Below are 17683 nucleotides of genomic sequence, written 5' to 3' on the forward strand. Positions count from 1 at the left end.
CTGGGAACTTGTTACAAACTACAAATTCCTGGCCAGGTGCGGTGGCTCATGCCTGTAATCTCAGCACTTTGGGAGGCCATGGCGGGTGGATCACCTGAGGTCAGGAGTTCAAGACCCCCCTGGCCAACATGGTGAAACCCCCATCTCCACTAAAAATGCAGAAATTAGCCAGGTGTGGTGGTGCATCCCTGTAATCCCAGCTGCTTGGGTGGCTGAGGCAGGATGCTGAACTTGGGAGGCAGAGGTTGCAGTGAGCCAAGATTGCACCATTGCACTCCAGCCTGGGTGACGAGAGTGAAACTCCATCTGAAATAAATAAATAAATAAATAACGTCCTGGGCTCCGCCCTGGAAACTCTAGAAGTGGGGCTAGGAAACTGCATTTGAACAAGCCCTCCAGGTGATGCTTCTGCTTGCAGTTGGGATCGCTGAACTGCTGACCCAGAGCCCAGAAACCATAGGGAGATCACGTTTTCAAATATTATTTCCACAGAAGAATAAGTAGGCAGAACCGAAAGATATTGTTCAGGAAGTCACCTGGAGAATGTCCGTGAAGGAAGGATAGTGTAGGTGAGAGCCAAGATTTCAGCAGAATAAGAAAAATAGGTGTTCAGAGGCTTGCTTCATTTGTAATGTGATTTTGCTCTTTCTCTCTCGGACTGAGATGTCCCTTCTGACTCAAGTTTGACCATGCTTTGTGCTTGAGATGCTGATAGAAAATCAGTTGGTTTATATATATGAAACGGAAGACATAGAATGGGAAGTTTCTCCGGTTGAGAATGTGTTCAGGCATGGATGTGGCTTCTGACTCAGCCAAATCTTATCATCAAGACAGTGTCCTTATTCAGTTGCTTTAGGGCCCAGGTTGAGTGAAAGGAAAATTACAATACTATTTGCATATGCAGAGTTGTTACTGGCAAAAACCCCACTTGAGTTACGAATACTTTAAGGAGCAACCTGATGAAAATTTAAGAGCCCAATGAAGATGAAGTTAGGTACTGAGGTCCTGATCTGTTTGCCATAGCGAAGACTTGTGCTTGTTTCTGAATGAATCCAGACTGATGTCACAGGGACGGCATATGGTACTCATGATTGACTGCAGCAGAAAACAATTACATCCTGTCGTGCTGTTCCATTTTGCAAAACACAATGCTCTACCATAAAAACAGTTGGATTCCAGAGAAGGACAATATGGAGTGGTATTGCAGCTGAGACCTGCCACTACTCTGCACTCTGCTCTCAGACTCATAAAAGAAGTGCACTAGCAACAAGTAAGTGTCAGCCAAGCCGAATGAGGGACAGGAAAACCAGAAATGCATTTGGCAGGTGTGGGAGACAGTTGTTTTTCTTTTCTCACTGACAAGCTATGTACAGTGGTCCAGTCATTAGAATTTTTTTCTCTCCCAAGAGGGCTGATAGAATTTTCTCACCATTGTAGAGAAAGGACCTTGGCAATCAGCCCTTCACTCACTGTGAGCACTGGGAAGTTTTTACAAGGCTTTTACTGTGTGGTTAATGACAGTAACAATGGGGGACCATGCTTTTGCAGTTGTCAGGTGGGTCTTCCTTCAGTGGTACTTCCCCTGGGAAGGCTTGGCCAGAAGTAGCCACTCACTAATTCATCATATCATGCATTTTAAGTAAACTTCAGGGCACATACTAGTAACTGCTTTTATTTTTTTTGTAACAGGTTTATTAAAATATGAACATACCGTATGTACTGCACCATACACATGTACCCTTCCAAACTGTACAATTTAATGGTTTTAATATAGTCAGACTTGTGAAACTATCACAATTGGTTCCAAAACATTTTGATCACTCTAAAAAGAAACCTCACCTCCTTTAGCTGTTACCCCTGCACACCAAAAATAAAATTCTAAGCTCCTCAGTCAGCTGGAAGAGCCCCTGTTTTCTGCTAAGGGCATTCGAAAGTTAACCTGAAAAACTAGTTCAGCCCATGATGGGAAGTAGGGGTCAGACTTTGGAGTTCAAGTGTTGAAGTGCAAGAAGGCATTTGTTTGACTTTCACAAAGACTTACCTTTCTGCTCTGGTGGGATCTTGAGCTAAGGCTGCTAATAGAATCAATCCATGTGTAATGCTAAACTCCCCTGCTGTTGAACAATCCTAAGTGATTGTGCATATACGCATAAGAAAGATCTTTTCCTAAGGCCCTGCTTCTGTTCATCACTTGAATGACAAAGTAGAGTGAAGTCATCTCATGGCCATGTTCCTCACTGTCAGTCACAGCCCTGTTCATTTAACCTGGACCTAAAGTTTCAGCATGAATTCAGCCTTGGGCTAACAGTGCCTCTAATTTGATGGCTTGGTTAGGATTTATTTTTGAAAACTATTTTCTGCTACTTAGGCAAAGCCTGGGTTTATTCATTCATTAATTCATCACACATTTATTAAGCCTCTGAAAGCTCTAGCCAGGTTCTGGGGATAGGATACAGAGATAAAAGATAATCCCAGCTTTTCAAGAGTTCATAGTCTAGAGCAGGAGGTAGGCTAGATTAGTGACTATCACAAAACAGTGAAATGATGAGGAATCTGGTAGAAGCAGCCGATCCTATTAAGGGAGAAGAAGAGATGTAAGGAGAGTATCTAAAGGAGGCGATTCCTGGAGGGAAGGTAGAGGTTAACCAGGTAAGTAATGGGGAGCACCTTTGGGCTTAGGAGCAGATGTGTAATGGATTTCCTGGTGGCTGGAATTGGCTGGGCTAAGTGATGTGGTTTAGGCTGTGTTGGGGCCTGAGAGGGGAAGGGTAGCAAGATCAGAGCACTCCATTCTAAGAAGTTTGGCCATTAGTGTGAGGATATATAGTCCCTTGTCTGGTTAACTTAGGAGCCTTGGCTGCATGTCCCCCGTGGTTCTCCCAACTCTAATGATCCATGATTCTTTAAAATTTTCTGACATGGTAAACAAAATGGAATGTTTGTAATTTTTGTGGTTTTTGTTGTTGTTGTTGTTTTGTTTTTTTTGAGACAGAATCTCACTCTGTTGCCAGGCTGGGGTGTGGTGTAGTTTTCTGTGTGTGTGGTGTTTGTTTGTTTGTTTTGAGATGGAGTTTTGCTCTGTCGCCAGGCTAGAGGCAGTGGTGTGATCTCGGCTGACTGCAACCTCTGCCTTCTTGGTTCAAGAGATTCTTCTGCCTCAGCCTCCTAAGTAGCTGGGACTACAGGCGCATGTCATCACATCAGCTAATTTTTTTTTTTTGAGACGAGTTTCGCTTTTGTTACCCAGGCTGGAGTGCAATGGCGTAATCTCGGCTCACTGCAGCCTCCGCCTCCTGGGTTCAGGCAATTATCCTGCCTCAGCCTCCTGAGTAGCTGGGATTACAGGCATGTGCCACCATGCCCAGCTAATTTTTTGTATTTTTAGTAGAGACGGGGTTTCACCTTGTTGACCAGGATGGTCTCGATCTCTTGACCTCATGATCCACCTGCCTCAGCCTCCCAAAGTCCTGGGATTACAGGCGTGAGCCACCGCATCCGGCACAATTTTTGTATTTTTAATAGAGACAGAGTTTCACCAAGCTGGCCAAGATGGTCTCAATCTCTTGAACTTGTGATAAGTCCACCTCAGCCTCCCAAAGTGCTGGGATTACAGGCATGAGTCACCGTGCCCAGCCTTATGATTGTTCTTTTTTAGAGTTCAGGGACGTGATTTTAGTAGGCTATATGGGGGCAGGAATGTGGGTCAGGTATGGTATACAGTTTGTTCCACTGTAACACCATTTCTATATTGCCACTGAGCTCAGATGTATTTGAAAAATTGGAGATTTATTACAATATTAAAGTTGTATTGGTTCCTAAGCCACTTTTCCTAAGAAAGGGAAGCCCAGATTAGCAGGAGTGAAATTATAACCTTATGTTGGAAGGGAAAAGGTAATTAAAAACTCATGCACAGGCAGGGCCTCTTCCAGAAGATGAGCCGTGAGCACAGGTCCCTGGACCCCCGCCCTATAAAGGCCAGCCTTTGCAGTCTTGTTCAGCTCCTGTTCATGTGGCTGCACATCTGCTAGTGCCTGCTTTCTGCAAAAGCCCCTTCTCCACCTCTATCATCTGGACTTCCCTAAGCCGGCACTTCCAATCAAGTGTTTTCTACATTTTTTATAACCCCAAATCAACCTCCAGTCTAGCTGGGCTGTGCAAGCTATCCCCCAAAGTAACAATGAGTCTGGTTGTAAATAGGCATACATTTGAATGGTCAACCCACCCCATGACTTTTCCTACAATTTTGTGAATGAGAGATTTCTCAAGAACGTCTATGTCACCTTATAGGGTAAATCCCCATACTTTACATTTCTATGACTTGGGGTAATTTTTACTTCTTAATGTGAAGATATTATGTTTATTGTAAAAAAAAGCTATATAAAATATATGTTTAAGTAGGAAGACTCATCCTTTTCTCCAAATACAGTAGATCCTCATTTAACATTGTTAATAGGTTCTGTGACTTTTAGCGGAAGGATGTATAACAAAACCAATTTTCCCATAGGCTGATTGACATGAGGAAGAGTTAAATTCCTATGGCATATTTCTGGTTGCAAAAACATTACCAAACTTCTAGATAAAGTCAAAAACACTTGTAATGTTACACATTGAAATAAATGTGAGCTATACGTACATTTAGGAAGGATTAATAAAATCAAGATGATTTTTTAACCAATGTTTCTAGTTCAGGGTCATGGGTGGCCAGAGCCCATCTCTGCAGCTCTGGGTGCCAAAGGAGGGGCCCAGCCTCAATAGGACACCCTCCCATCACAGGATACACCCACACCAACACCTACAGCTATACCCACTGAGACGGGGACCATTAAGACACACCAGTGAAGCCAACAGGCAGAGTTTGGAGGTATGAAAGGAAAGCACAGGACCCAGAGAAAACCCAAGCAGGCATGGGGAGAATGTGCCATCTCTACACAGACAGTGACCCTGCCAGGAATAGATTTTTATTTTCAAAGTTATAATGAAACAAAGTCTAATGAATTGACGTTATTTGAGGACCTGCAGCACTCCAGGCAACCCAATTTTAACTCCTCCAAAAATGAGCTACCTTCGTTTTCCACCAGTGCCTGTGCCCTTCACTGGTGCTTGATACCAAGGACAGAGGGACTCGGGGCATCACAGAAGAGGGAAACCTACCTGCTGGATTCTCACCAAATGACTCCCTAAGTCTTCTCTCCCTTACACAGTTATGCAGACATTAATGCATGGTTAAAAGGCTTTTCCTTTTGTCCAAAGACAATTAAAATGCTCCTTTCATAAAATTAGATATTTTTTTCAAAGGGTTGAGAAAGAACTAGAAAGCCAGGCTTTGTACTATTCTCTTCTTCAGAACGCGACATTTCTGTTATTTCACTCTTGTTCCCAAATCAGCTTTCTAAAAATGCAGTCTAATCATGTTGGGCTGCCTAAATATATTTGCAGTGAAGTAGTGAATAATTTGAAGTGACTGGTATTCCACAAATGTTTTCCTTATATTAAATTTTCTGTTAAATTAAATAGAATCTCCTTATATTAAGGAATCAAATAACCAGTACTTCTAAATTGAGTTCTTTTCCTTCTTTCATTTTTTGAATTCTATGCAAATGGAATAGAATGTTACCAAAAGTAACTGGTAAATAGTTTTGGGTTTTTTAAAACTTTCTTATATACAGAAATAACTGCTATGAGAAATTGATGAGTTGAGGGATATGTTAATTAGCTCAAGTGAATCTTTTTATAGTATATACATAGTTCAAAACACCATACCGTACTCTATAAATATGTATACTGATTATTTGTCCATTAAAAATGAATTTTAAAAATTGAAAACAAGAAACAGCCACAGAACTTTTCTACTAGCTTAGTACTTAGCTTTTCTTCTTTTTTTTTTTTTTGTGAGATGGAGTCTTGCTCCGTTGCCCAGGCTGGAGAGCAGTGTGGCATGATCTAGGCTCACTGCAACCTCTTCCTCCTGGGTTCAAACAATTCTCCTGCCTCAGCCTCCTGAGTAGCTGGGACTGCAGGCACGCACCACCACACCGAGCTAATTTTTGTATTTTTAGCAGAGATGGGGTTTCACCATGTTGGTCAGGCCGGTCTCGAACTCCTGACCTTATGATCCACCCACCTTGACCTCCCAAAGTGGTGGGATTACAGGCATAAGCCACGTCGCTCAGCAGTATTTAGCTGTTGAAACTTTTAATTTAAGAGTTTATTTTTAGTAAAAGTTGTCCTCATGGAACCTAATGCTTTATAATTCCACTTGGGGACATGTTTTGATAATTGTGGAATTATGATAGGGACAGGGAATTGTATTCAGCAAATGTAAATTCAGTGCATGTAAATTATATTATCGTTTGAGTGAATATTATGATCTTTTTTTCAAGTTGAATCTCATCGACTACAATGAGTTTTGGTCTTCAGCCTATGAAGCCTCATATTATTTTGGCTTTACTGAGTGAATATACAGATATGCCTGAAACTACCATGCTGATGAGATATGTACAGTGGAGACTTTTCTTTCTTTAAAAGATTAAAAAGATTTTTAAAAAAATCTTAAAAATGGGCATTGCAATTTCTAACTATCATCATCGTCATCTTCATTTTTCCCCTTTCCTATTTATTGCTAGGCAAGGCTAAGTAGGTATCATCTCATCAAACTCTCATACGTCCCAAATGGATAGGTGTTTAATGCCACCTATTTTCATATGAGCAACTAAAATGACATTGCCCCAGGTCTGCAACCCCCTGGGTTTCCTTCATGGTACAGTATATAAATGTTTCATTTCCAATTCATGTAAATCTTCCATCTTTGTCAAGTATTTCATGTGTCTACATGTAGTGAACTGGACCTTGAATGCGGGGATACTTAAATAGCCGCCAGCTTTCACCAATGGCAAAGTACTTCCCAGTGGACATCTTGCATATCTTGCATAACTCTTTGTGGGTGAATTTTTTTAAAGATGAGAATGGATTATTTGACATTCAAGTATCCAGGAAATCCAACTTTGCAAATAGTGACTTCTTACACAATGACATAATCAACCTGTATTGTGATTGAGTCTTAGACTAGGGCTCAGATACGGGGTTGCCTGGAGGGCTGCTTCCGCTTGCACCCCGTTCTTCTTGAATGCATTGACCCTGTTCACCTTTCCTTTAATCTTAGCCATCCTACAGGCGCTTTTCTCTCTGAAACTTTCCTTCTCTGGTACAGTTATTTTCCCAATGTGGTCGGTCAGGCCATTGACTACTCTCTGATAATCTGGGAACTTGAACTGTGCGATTTTACTCTTAGTTGCCTGCTGCCAAAAATCATTTCATCTTTTTTTCTCCATCAGTGTCTGGAACAATGATTTATCAAGAAAAGTTACTTGTTCAAGCAGATTTTTCTTTTTCTCTCTTTCTGATGCTAGAACACCCAGCACAAGCCTGTTTAAACTGATAATAATTAGGCTGAATGCAGTGGCTTACACCTGTAATCCCAGCACTTTGGGAGGCCAAGATGGGTAGATCACCTAAGGTCAGAAGTTTGAAACCAGCCTGGCCAACATGGAAAAACCCCATCTCTACTAAAAATACACACACAAAAAAAATTAGCTGGATGCGGTGGCATGCACCTATTGTTCCAGCTACTAGGGGAGGCTGAGGCAGAAGAATTGCTTCAGCCTGGAGGTGGAGGTTGTAGTGAGGTGAGATTGTGCCAACACACTCCAGCCTGGGTGATAGAGCAAGATTCCATCTCAAAAAAAAAAAAAAAAAAAAAAATCGAAAACTGAAAAGAATTAAATGGCTAATACAATTGAAAAATCTGGTCTGGGGCCAGCCTCTGGATTCAGTGCGAACCAAGGTCTCAGTGGAGCTTGTCAAAACCTCTCTCTCCTTTTCTTGGCTGTCTTCTTCTGAATGATGTCTACTCACTGTCTACCATGTCCCTTTGTTGTTCCGAGATAGGCTCCAGTTCCATCTCCAGTCCTCAACAACTCCACAAGAAAGTTCATTCATTCAACAGGTGTTATTCGTACATCTACTATGTGCAAGGCGATATTCTAGATTCTGGGGACAGAGCAATGAACAAAGAGTCACAAATCTTTAGCTTACTTCTGCTGATTCTCTCTTCCACAAAATGTCTCATAATGTCTCAATGAATTATTTCGGACTGGTCTGGCAGGGGTTGAGACATTGATCACTGAGTGAATCCCAACAACATGTCACCAGCCCAACCCTAAAGTGAGCAGTGGAATCAGCCCTGCCAGGACTGGAGGGACTGAGCTGAGTTGGAGGGAAGTTCCCCAAAGGAGCATCACCAATGTAGTGTTGCCAGCAGGGTAAGGAATGGATGCTGTGAAGTAAGGAAAAGTGGTCGCTGGCCACCGTGCCCACTGCCATCAGTAAAGGCTCATTGATTTGCAGCCTGGCCAGCTTTGTGGTTCTTGCACTCCATGCTCTCCCATTCCCTCAGTTGGGCCTCTTTCAGCCCCCGTGTTCCTAATGCACAACTTTTTTCCCTTTGGCTGCAGCTCCAGATGAAGATGAGTGAGCGTGCCGCTTCGCTGAGCACCATGGTGCCCCTGCCTCGCAGCGCCTACTGGCAGCACATCACACGGCAGCACAGCACGGGCCAGCTCTACCGCCTGCAAGGTAAGCGCAGGGCTGCCTGTATCTGGGGTGTGGGCCAGGCCTGGCGGTTCTGGGGAGAGGGCTCAGCTGAACTCCCAGCTGCTGCATGCCAGCTGGTCAGTGCCCTTCCTCCAAAGGTAGGACCCCCATCAAGTCCTCACAACATGCGGCACTTAATCTTTCTAGAGCCATACTTCTCAGATATTTGCATCTCTCACAGTGTCCTGGGGGAAGTCATTTAAAATGTAGATTCTTGGGTTTCATCCCCAGAGACTCTAGATTTTAAGGCATAGGATGTGGCTGAGTGATCTGCACTTTTAACAGACCTTACACCGGGTCCTGGTGGGGGCCAGGGACTAGGCTTCAAGAAGTGACTTAGTGGACTGATGCATCAGCATTTCTTGAATTCTCAAATTTTAATGCCCTTCTGCAGATCTACTGAGTCTGGAGCTCCGAGGGTAGGGCCAGGCCACCTGTATTTGAACAAGCACTCCAGGTGATTCTCCTGAGAGGTCAGGTTTAGGAGCCAGTGTTTGGGTAGACCCCATCCTGGACTGAGGCCAGAAGTCATGGCTTCAGATTTGCTGGATGGATGATTTTAGGCAAACCCTAATAAGCCCTTCTTCTAGAGAAGTGGTTTCTGAAGCATGATACACAACAGCCCATGGCAAGGACAACATGAACAATAAAAAATCCTATTTCAGCTGGCCGGGCGCGGTGGCTCCTGCCTGTAATCCCAGCACTTGGGGAGGCCAAGGCAGTGGATCCCCTGAGGTCGGGATTTCTAGACCAGCCTGGCCAACATGGCGAAACCCTATCTCTATTAAAAAAAATACAATATTTGGCCAGGTGTGGTGGCATGCACCTGTAATCCCAGCTACTCGAGAGGCTAAGTCAGGAGAATCACTTGAACCCAGGAAGCGGAAGTTACAGTGAGCTGGAATCATGCCATTGTACTCCAGCCTGGACACTGAGGGAGAAACTCCATTTCAAAAAAAAAAAAAAGAAAAAGAAAGAAAAAAATTTTTATTTACACCTTCTTCTATCCTATCAGACATTTTTTTTTTTGTATTTTGTAGTACAAACAATAGCTTATGCACATATAGTTTATAAACAAGCAAACAAACCTATGTGGGGGACACTTGCGGAAAAACCTTTTCAATGTTGAGGTGCAAGATCACCAAACTTGAAATAGCGTGCGCTAGACTACCTGTAGTTTACATGCAGAAATTTGCCGAGTAAATGAATGCGAGAATGAATGAATGACCACAGAAGACTGCTGCCTGAGTCCTCCATGCCCACTCTGAACCCTGGGCACAACAGCTTTTTCTCAGTCTGCTGTTAGTCCTTTCTTCCCCAGGCAGCTTCTCCTGTATGCTGCACCCATCCCTTATCCTAGCTGACTCCTGCTCACCTCCAGATTTCACCTCCTGTGCCCCTCAGACTCCAAGGAAGCCCTCTGGACTTTATTGTAACTTGTGTGGAAGTCTCTGATTACGTGCACTCATAAGATGCAGATGATGATCAGTTTTCATTTCATATTTAATTATGTGGCCCCTTGACTCATGGTCAGCTCTCCCAGGAAGCAATAACATCCAGGAGGGCAGGAGAGCTGCACCTCTTCTGTCTTTATCATTTTCTCCTGGTGCCTTCCATGCCTTCCATTAGTGTCTGGTGAAAGAAGGCATAATGTTAAGAAGGCACCAGCGGGTATTTACATTTTAGTTTAGAACGGAGCACAACGGAGACTCTGTGCTCCGTTCACTAGCAGAGAGCATGGCACATAGCAGATGCTGCAAAAATAGATTCTGAGTTCCTGTATGAGCAGCCGAGCAGATGACTAAATTAGTAATTCACAAATAAGCTTACCTTCCAGGATACCTCTGCAGAGAGAGTGGGTTAGATCGGGTTGTCACAAATGCCACTGATTCCCATTTAAACTTCAAAAATGTTTGCAATATTTGAGTTACATCATGACAGTTTTTGTCGTATACATACCAGATTGTTACTCAGTTTTACTCGCTTCTATCTTAATATACCTTTTTTTAAAAGTGTATTTTACTATCTTAATACTGTTATATCTGCTGCTTATACTTTTTGTCGTTGTTGAGATAGGTTCTGGCTCTTTGCCTAGGCTGGAGTGCAGTGGTGCGATCATGGCTCACTGCAGTCTCAACCTCCTGGGCACTAGTGATCCTCCTGCCTCAGCCTACTGAATAGCTGGGACTACAGGTGTGTGCCGCCATGCCCAGCTATTTATTATTTTTTATTTTTAGTAGAGAGGGACTCTTGCTGTGTTTCCCAGGCTGGTCTCAAACTTCTGGGCACAAGCAATCCTCCTGCCTTGGCCTCCCAAAGTGCTGGAATTCTAGGTATCAGCCACTGCACCCAGTTAGTTATGCTTTTTAATTGACCAGAAAATAAACAGTAAGTATTGAAGATGTAAAAGCTGTTCACAGAATACCTAAAATTATCTCGCTTATTATGGGTGGCTATTTATATGACAAGTAAATTTTTTTTTAAAAAGTCTTATTCTTCTACCTATACTACCTACCTTCCTGTTTCCTCTTTTTCATCCTCCTTAGAAAAAGAAAATAAGATTGGGAAAAGTTAATGACTTGGTGGCCTGGTGTGTGCCGTATAACGAATTTATAGAGCCTTTAATTTCTTTTTGTTTTACTGGTGATTATGGGTTGTAATTCCTCTGGCCAATTCACCTACTTTGATAAATTTCAAGCTGACTTTTTTTTTTTCTGGCAAATTTGGAGGTTAATGTTGGAAATGATACAGATCCTTATGGAGGAATTTACCAAATTGGCTTGAGAATAAATGCCATTTTCTCCCCAAATTTAATCTTTGAGCGCCACCTGCTGGTTGATTTGGGAATTATCGTTTTCTTTTTTTTTTGGCTGAGCACAGGGCACTTTATTGATGGTACAGGACAAGGTGGGGCTTCATAGGACTCTCCCTCTTCAAGGGGTCTGCATGGAAACTGTGAGGAGGGGCAGTTTTTTACTCTTTTCTTACTCTTTTTTGGTGGGGAAAGGGAGGTGCTGGTTTTGATAGGTACAACACAAGATATTCTTAATCTACCTTCACGGCTTTTCCCACTTCATTTTAAAATTTAAAATTTTCATAGAAATTCTCTTCTATGATTATGGAGATACAAAATCAATATTGGAAGTAGGTTTATAATGAAAACTGGCCAGGCATGGTGGGTCACACCTGTAATCCCAGCAATTTGGGAGGCTGAGGTGGCTGGATCACCTGAGATCAGGAGTTCCAGACCAGCCTGGCCAACATGGTGAAACCCTGTCTTGGCTAAAAATACAAAAATTAGCAGGGCATGGTGGTGCATGCCTGTAATTCCGGCAACTCGGAAGGCTGAGGGGGGAGAATGTCTTGCACCTAGGAGGCAGAGGTTGCAGTGAGCCGAGATCATGCCACTGCACTCCTGCCTGGGTGACAAGAGTGAAACTCTGTCTCAAAAAATAAAAATTTTAAAAAAGAAAGAAAACTATGGAAGAAACTTACAGAAGCATTGATCAAGTTTATTGAACTCGTGCACTGGATTCTTTTAGGAATTCATTGGATAAAATAACAGCAATTACAACTGTAGCTATATTCCCAAATTGTGTTCTGTGAAAAGCTGACTCTGGTAGATAGTACCTTCCCCCTGAGAAAAGTACTGTGGTCAAACGAGTTAGGGGGAAAGCTACATTTTAAATTCTCGTGGAGAGTCAGAATATGAATCAATTTTGCAGGCTCTGAGATGTCCTGCTGTAGAAAACCCCTTGAAACTTGTTTAAACCAAAGCACTGCACATCTGTTTGGATCAAAACCTCTTTTCCCTCTTGTTATATGAAGAAACGTTCACATACCACCATTGTAGTGCTGAAATCTCAGATTTCATCCTTCCAAGGGAGACGAGCCATATTCAATGGGGTCTTTCTAAAAGCTACTCTTTCCGAGGACCTACTGTGTGCCAATTTTCCACCGGAACCTAACATACATAATCTCATTTAGATCCCAAAACAGCTGCCTGACAGAGTAATTTATTCTCATTTGCTGTTAGAAAACTGAGAATTTGAAGGGTTAGTCATGCATACAAGATTACCTATCTAGTAGGTAGCAAAGATTTTAAGGGTTTTTATTCCTCATTCATTCATCCATCCATCCATTCTTTGTTTACTCAGTAAACGTTTATTGAGCATCTCCTGTAGGCCAAGCGCTGTGCTAGATGACAGACGTACCTGGGGCTCCTAGGCAGGCACGTTCCTCCCCACTGGGAGCTTATAATCTAATGGAGAGTCACAATCCATAATCAAACAGACATAGTTAATTTCAGATTTGGCATATGGAACAGTGGAAACAAAACTTTTTATGATAAAGAAAGTGAGGCAGAGCTGTTGGTTTGAGAAGACACTGACGAGAGACTTCTTGAGAGGGTAGTCAGTGGAAGACCCTGGATCACCCCAAGACCTTAAGTCCAGAACAGGCAGCCATATCAAGAGCCAGGGGAAGACATTCTCCATACAGAGGTCAGCAAATGCAAAGGCCTTGAGTCAGAAATGAGCTGCGGGCATTCAAAGATCGGGAAGAAGCCAGTGTCGCTGGTGTCTAAGGGGTATCAAGAGACAGCTGGGGTGGTGATTATAGGTTATCAAGGCTTGCTTATTCTAAGTGTAAGGGGAAGCCTTGGCAGGTCCTCAGCATAGTAGTGTCAGATGTAATTGATATTTTCATTCAAGGGATTGCAAGAGGACAGGAGAGGAAGTGGGAGACCAGCTCCAAGGCCACTGCACATGAGCACAGGAGTGTCTGGCTTCAGTGCAGTGTTTCTCTAACACTCTCACTTCCTTCTCAAAGTTTTCATCCCAGCTGTCTTTACCCTGATGCCAAAGGGCTCCATTGCTCCAGTATTTTCAGAACTCTTCTGCTGGAATTGCCTTGGAAGATGGTATCACTTGTTTCAAAACAAAAACAAGAAAAACTGGGCCCCTATATCATTTACTGGACTTCAGATAAACTGAGGAAATCAAAGAGTGGCACTCAACAGTTGTGTCACTGAACCAGGCATCTTCTGTGTAGCGTTATGTGGTTTTCCTGATAACCACTGGAGTTGGTGAGAATGGGACTCTCTTCTCCATTTTGATGACTGAAGAAATGGAGACCTTTGGAGGTTAAGGTCTTCTCAAGGCCACGCGGCTGGTGGATGTAGGCTCTGGCGTTAGCGCCTCAGTGCTCTGACATTTAATCCAGGGCTATTGCCTTCATCTGATCTTACCTGTGGGAGGAAATCGTGCCCCCATGGGTGATTCAAATGCAGTTTCCCTCAGACCGAAATGCCTCCAGAGGATCCATTCTAACCTGTGCAACTGACAAATTTACTTTAAAGATGATGGATTCTTAGAGCAAGGGGCTACTTTGGAGAAGTTCACATTGTTTTTTTCAATATTAATTCTAACACAGCCACAAACCTCACATGTGCAGAAGTTAAGAGGGAAGTAATAGGTTCAGATCCAAGCAAATGTAAAAGGTCTCAAATGCCCATGTCTACAGGCTCCAGGCAGGCTATGCAAATGAGTAAATGGGGCAGCTAGAGGCGGGCAGGGTCCCTGGTGGATGTCAGGGACACCAGGCAGTCTGCTCTCTGTAGCTGGTCATGCTTAGCAGAATGTGGGGCTAGTTTTGCCTTCCAGTTTTCCAGGAGTACAGGGAAATTGACATCTTTATGGACAGTCAGCAGCTATTTAAATATTAATAAGCGATTCCAAATGTCTTATGAGCCTGTGCAGGCCAGAGAACAGGTCTGGGCCCAGATGTGGTCTGCAGGTCATTACCAAGTTGTGACTTTTGTGTGAACTGAAACCATGTGGGAAGCATTGGGAAGCCTTTCCTTCCTTATACTAAACACAGCAATCAAACCATGCAGGAAAGACTCAGCCCTCAGGATAGAAGCCGTAAGGGTTTTCGCTTTGATTTGACCTCAAGTGAATGCTGTCAGTCATTTTTCTGTGCAGTTGACTAAAAATGTGGATTCTGCACTAACAATATTTGTATGCTCTCTGCTCCCTGGAGATTTTGATAAACTGTAATAAAGATATTCTTGGATTTTTACTTATAGTACTCAAACTCATTAATGCAATTTTTCTGCATAATAATGTGTGCCTGTGTCTGTGTGTGGTAAAGAGAATAGAATAGGTGTTCAAACTGGTTGGGAGTTTAGGAGAAATGATTTCTAATTATTTGGGATATTTAATATCAAGACTTAGCTAATAGTTGTCACTGGTGTTGTATGCTAGCAACCATATGACAGGTTTTATCATTTTCCTTTGGTTCAGATTTGAGTCTTGCAAATATCTGAATCTAAGACGTTCTTTTTCGCTTGCTTCTGTTTTGGTGTTGTGACCATAATAATCTATTTGAGACGGTACAGCTCATGAAGCCGTGTCTGCTTCCTTTATTCTTCAACAGTACTGTGAGAGGGGGAACAAGTGTTTTCTCCCCATTCCCTAGGAGTGGAAAATGAGTCAGAGTGATGTTCATCCTTGTCTCAGTTCATGCTTCTGGGAGGAAGATCGAATGGGACTTGAACTGAGGTCAGGGCTGTTTGTGATAAAATGATAGTGTGTAAATTCAAGGCTGAAGGGCCACATGCCACCGTAAACATTTTTGCTTGGTTCTGTGTTTAAAAACAACTTTGCCAAGTGCAATGGCTCATGCTTGTCATCTCAGCACTTAGGGAGGCCAAGGCCGATCACTTGAGCCCAGGAGTTTGAGACCAGCCTGGGCAACATGATGAAATCCCATCCGTATGAAAAATACAAAAATGAGTCCTGTGTGGTGGCACACACCTGTCCCAATTGCTTGGGAGGCAGAGGTGGGAGGATCACCTGAGCCCAAGAGGTGGAGGCTGCAGTGAGCGAGATCATGCCACTGCACTCCAGCCTGGGTGGGGGGAAAAAAAACCAAACCATAAAAATAACATTGTTTTGAATGTGTGTGGGCAGGGAAGACATGCTCCACTGGCTTCAGTCCTGTTTTTTGTGCCTGCTTCATCCACACATTTACTCACCAAGGCTATCGAAGTCTGTTATGAAGGCTTTGTTTGCCGAGTCCTGAGTTTTTAATCTAGCCAGGTAAATTTCTTTGCTTGTGGTAACCCTTGGCCAGCAGATGGCAGTAGAACCTTTAGTTTGTATTAAATCAGGGCGTGTGTCTACAGGGATTGGCAAACTATGGCTTGTGAGCCAAATCCAGCCTGCTGTCTGTTTTCATTAATAAAGCACTATTAGGACGTCCTCGCCCATTCATTACGTATTAACTATAGCTGATTTTGTGCTACAGGCAGCAGAGTTGAGTAGCAGCAGTGAGCCCATGTGGTCTGCAAAATCTAAAATGTTTAGTGTCTGGCTCTTTTTAGAAAATGCTTGACAGCTCCTATATTATTAATATGTCACAAAGGGGGCTAATAGCGGTGTTTTGTGTTGCCTTCATGACTTTTTAAAGTCTGGCCTGAAATCTAAACCTGAAATAATAAGGGCTCAATGAATTTTAGGAAGTTCTCCTTAACATTTACAGGATTACCAAAGTGTAAGCCTAAGACAGTCTTATTCCTACTCAGGTTTCCAAAGAGTATTCAAGCTAAAAGTTTCCATAGTCGTATTTCTATCTCATCTCTCCTGAATACCCTAGATATACGGGTTGATGCATATGAAAAATTAGGGAAAAAATAAATGGTAATGGACTGATCATAGCTCAGCCCAAAGGCCACATGCAAATGATATGCAAATCATGCGATCTCTGTGGCTCATTTACATATCATTGTGAGTGGCCTTTGGAAAAAATTCTGCCTTAAGTACATGTACTTATTTCTGTTAGAGGGAAAGTTGTTACCAGCTAATTTGATTGTGGGCTTTCCTGAAATGTAACTGTTACTTTTAAATTTTTTTTTGGAAAAGATGTTGCCAGCCCTCTGAAGCTTCATCGAACAGAGACTTTTCCAGCCTACAGATCTGAGCACTGACACTAACTGCCAAGAATTGTTAACACAGTTGTGATGTGTCAGCCGCAGATCCACCCAGGAGGTCACAGAATGACAGCAAGGGAAGTGACAAAGAAGAAAAGAAGCTTAAAGTTCTGGCTAATTGTGTGGTCATTGGGAAACTCTGCAATACAACAGTTTTCTTTGTTTTCTTTTTTTAAATTCTTAGTGTAATTGAAACATGCTCTGTAGATATTGACTTTGTGTTCCCTCTTTCACAGCTGGACAGCCAGAAGTCAATGTCACGAAATGATTTTCTATTGTAGATACCTTGTCCCTTGCACTTCTCTGAATCTGTCCTTTTGTGGATTCTTGTGATTTTCCTTCCAAGTGTTTCAGTTGTGTAAGAGTCATATTGACAATAAAGTGGCTTTTAATTATTTGTTATTTGTTTAGGCCCTATTCCTCAGTTATTAATATTGTGGTTCTGATTAACTACTGGAAATTATATTTGATTATATCACCAATAAGTTAAATCAGTGCTTTGACTCACTCTTACCTGTTCTGTTCAAGACGATTCTTTCAAAGAACCCGATAGGATTGTTTACAGGGTTACAGTTTCTCTCTCATATGTTTTCTTCACCCTCTTACCCCCTTTTTAAAAACCTTTATTTTGTTTGAAGTATCTTCATAAAACATTTGAAAATAAAAGATCATTCTTCACCCATATGGTCTTTGGATTCTGCTAACATGTTTTTCTCTATCCCAGGTATTTCTGAAGGGTATGTGGACATTTTGCATGTGAGCTGTGACTGTGTTGTGTATTGTCTTTAATATGAATTCAGTCATTCATGTATTTGCTCACTCATTCAGGTGGGCTGCATTGAGCCTCTGTGGCTTTCAGGCACTGTACTGGAGTCCAGGGATGTGGAGATAAAAAGACACAGTCCTTATTACCAAAGACCTTAATTCCAGAATAGTACCACAAGAAAATAAAGTTCCAAATACCATACCGTGACACCTGCTAAATGGGCCCTCAGTGGCCATGAACTTGTAAAGAGAAGGTCAGTGCTGGATGTGAATTGA

At 42.5% G+C, this 17683-nt stretch overlaps 1 protein-coding gene across 1 annotated transcript in view; it reads left to right on the forward strand.

The window, feature by feature from the left end:
* The window catches only part of DOK5 (docking protein 5), a 174638-nt gene extending 157314 nt beyond the window's left edge, over window positions 1-17324 (forward strand). Inside the window, exons 7-8 of the mRNA XM_002747691.6 lie at window positions 8511-8631; window positions 16575-17324. Of these exons, the coding sequence (XP_002747737.1) occupies window positions 8511-8631; window positions 16575-16639 (186 nt within the window). The 3' untranslated portion in view covers window positions 16640-17324. The remainder of the gene's footprint in view (window positions 1-8510; window positions 8632-16574) is intronic.
* The last annotated feature ends 359 nt before the right edge of the window (window positions 17325-17683 follow it).

Source organism: Callithrix jacchus, chromosome 5 (genome assembly GCF_049354715.1).
Source record: "Callithrix jacchus isolate 240 chromosome 5, calJac240_pri, whole genome shotgun sequence".
NCBI classification, from domain to species: domain Eukaryota; kingdom Metazoa; phylum Chordata; class Mammalia; order Primates; family Cebidae; genus Callithrix; species Callithrix jacchus.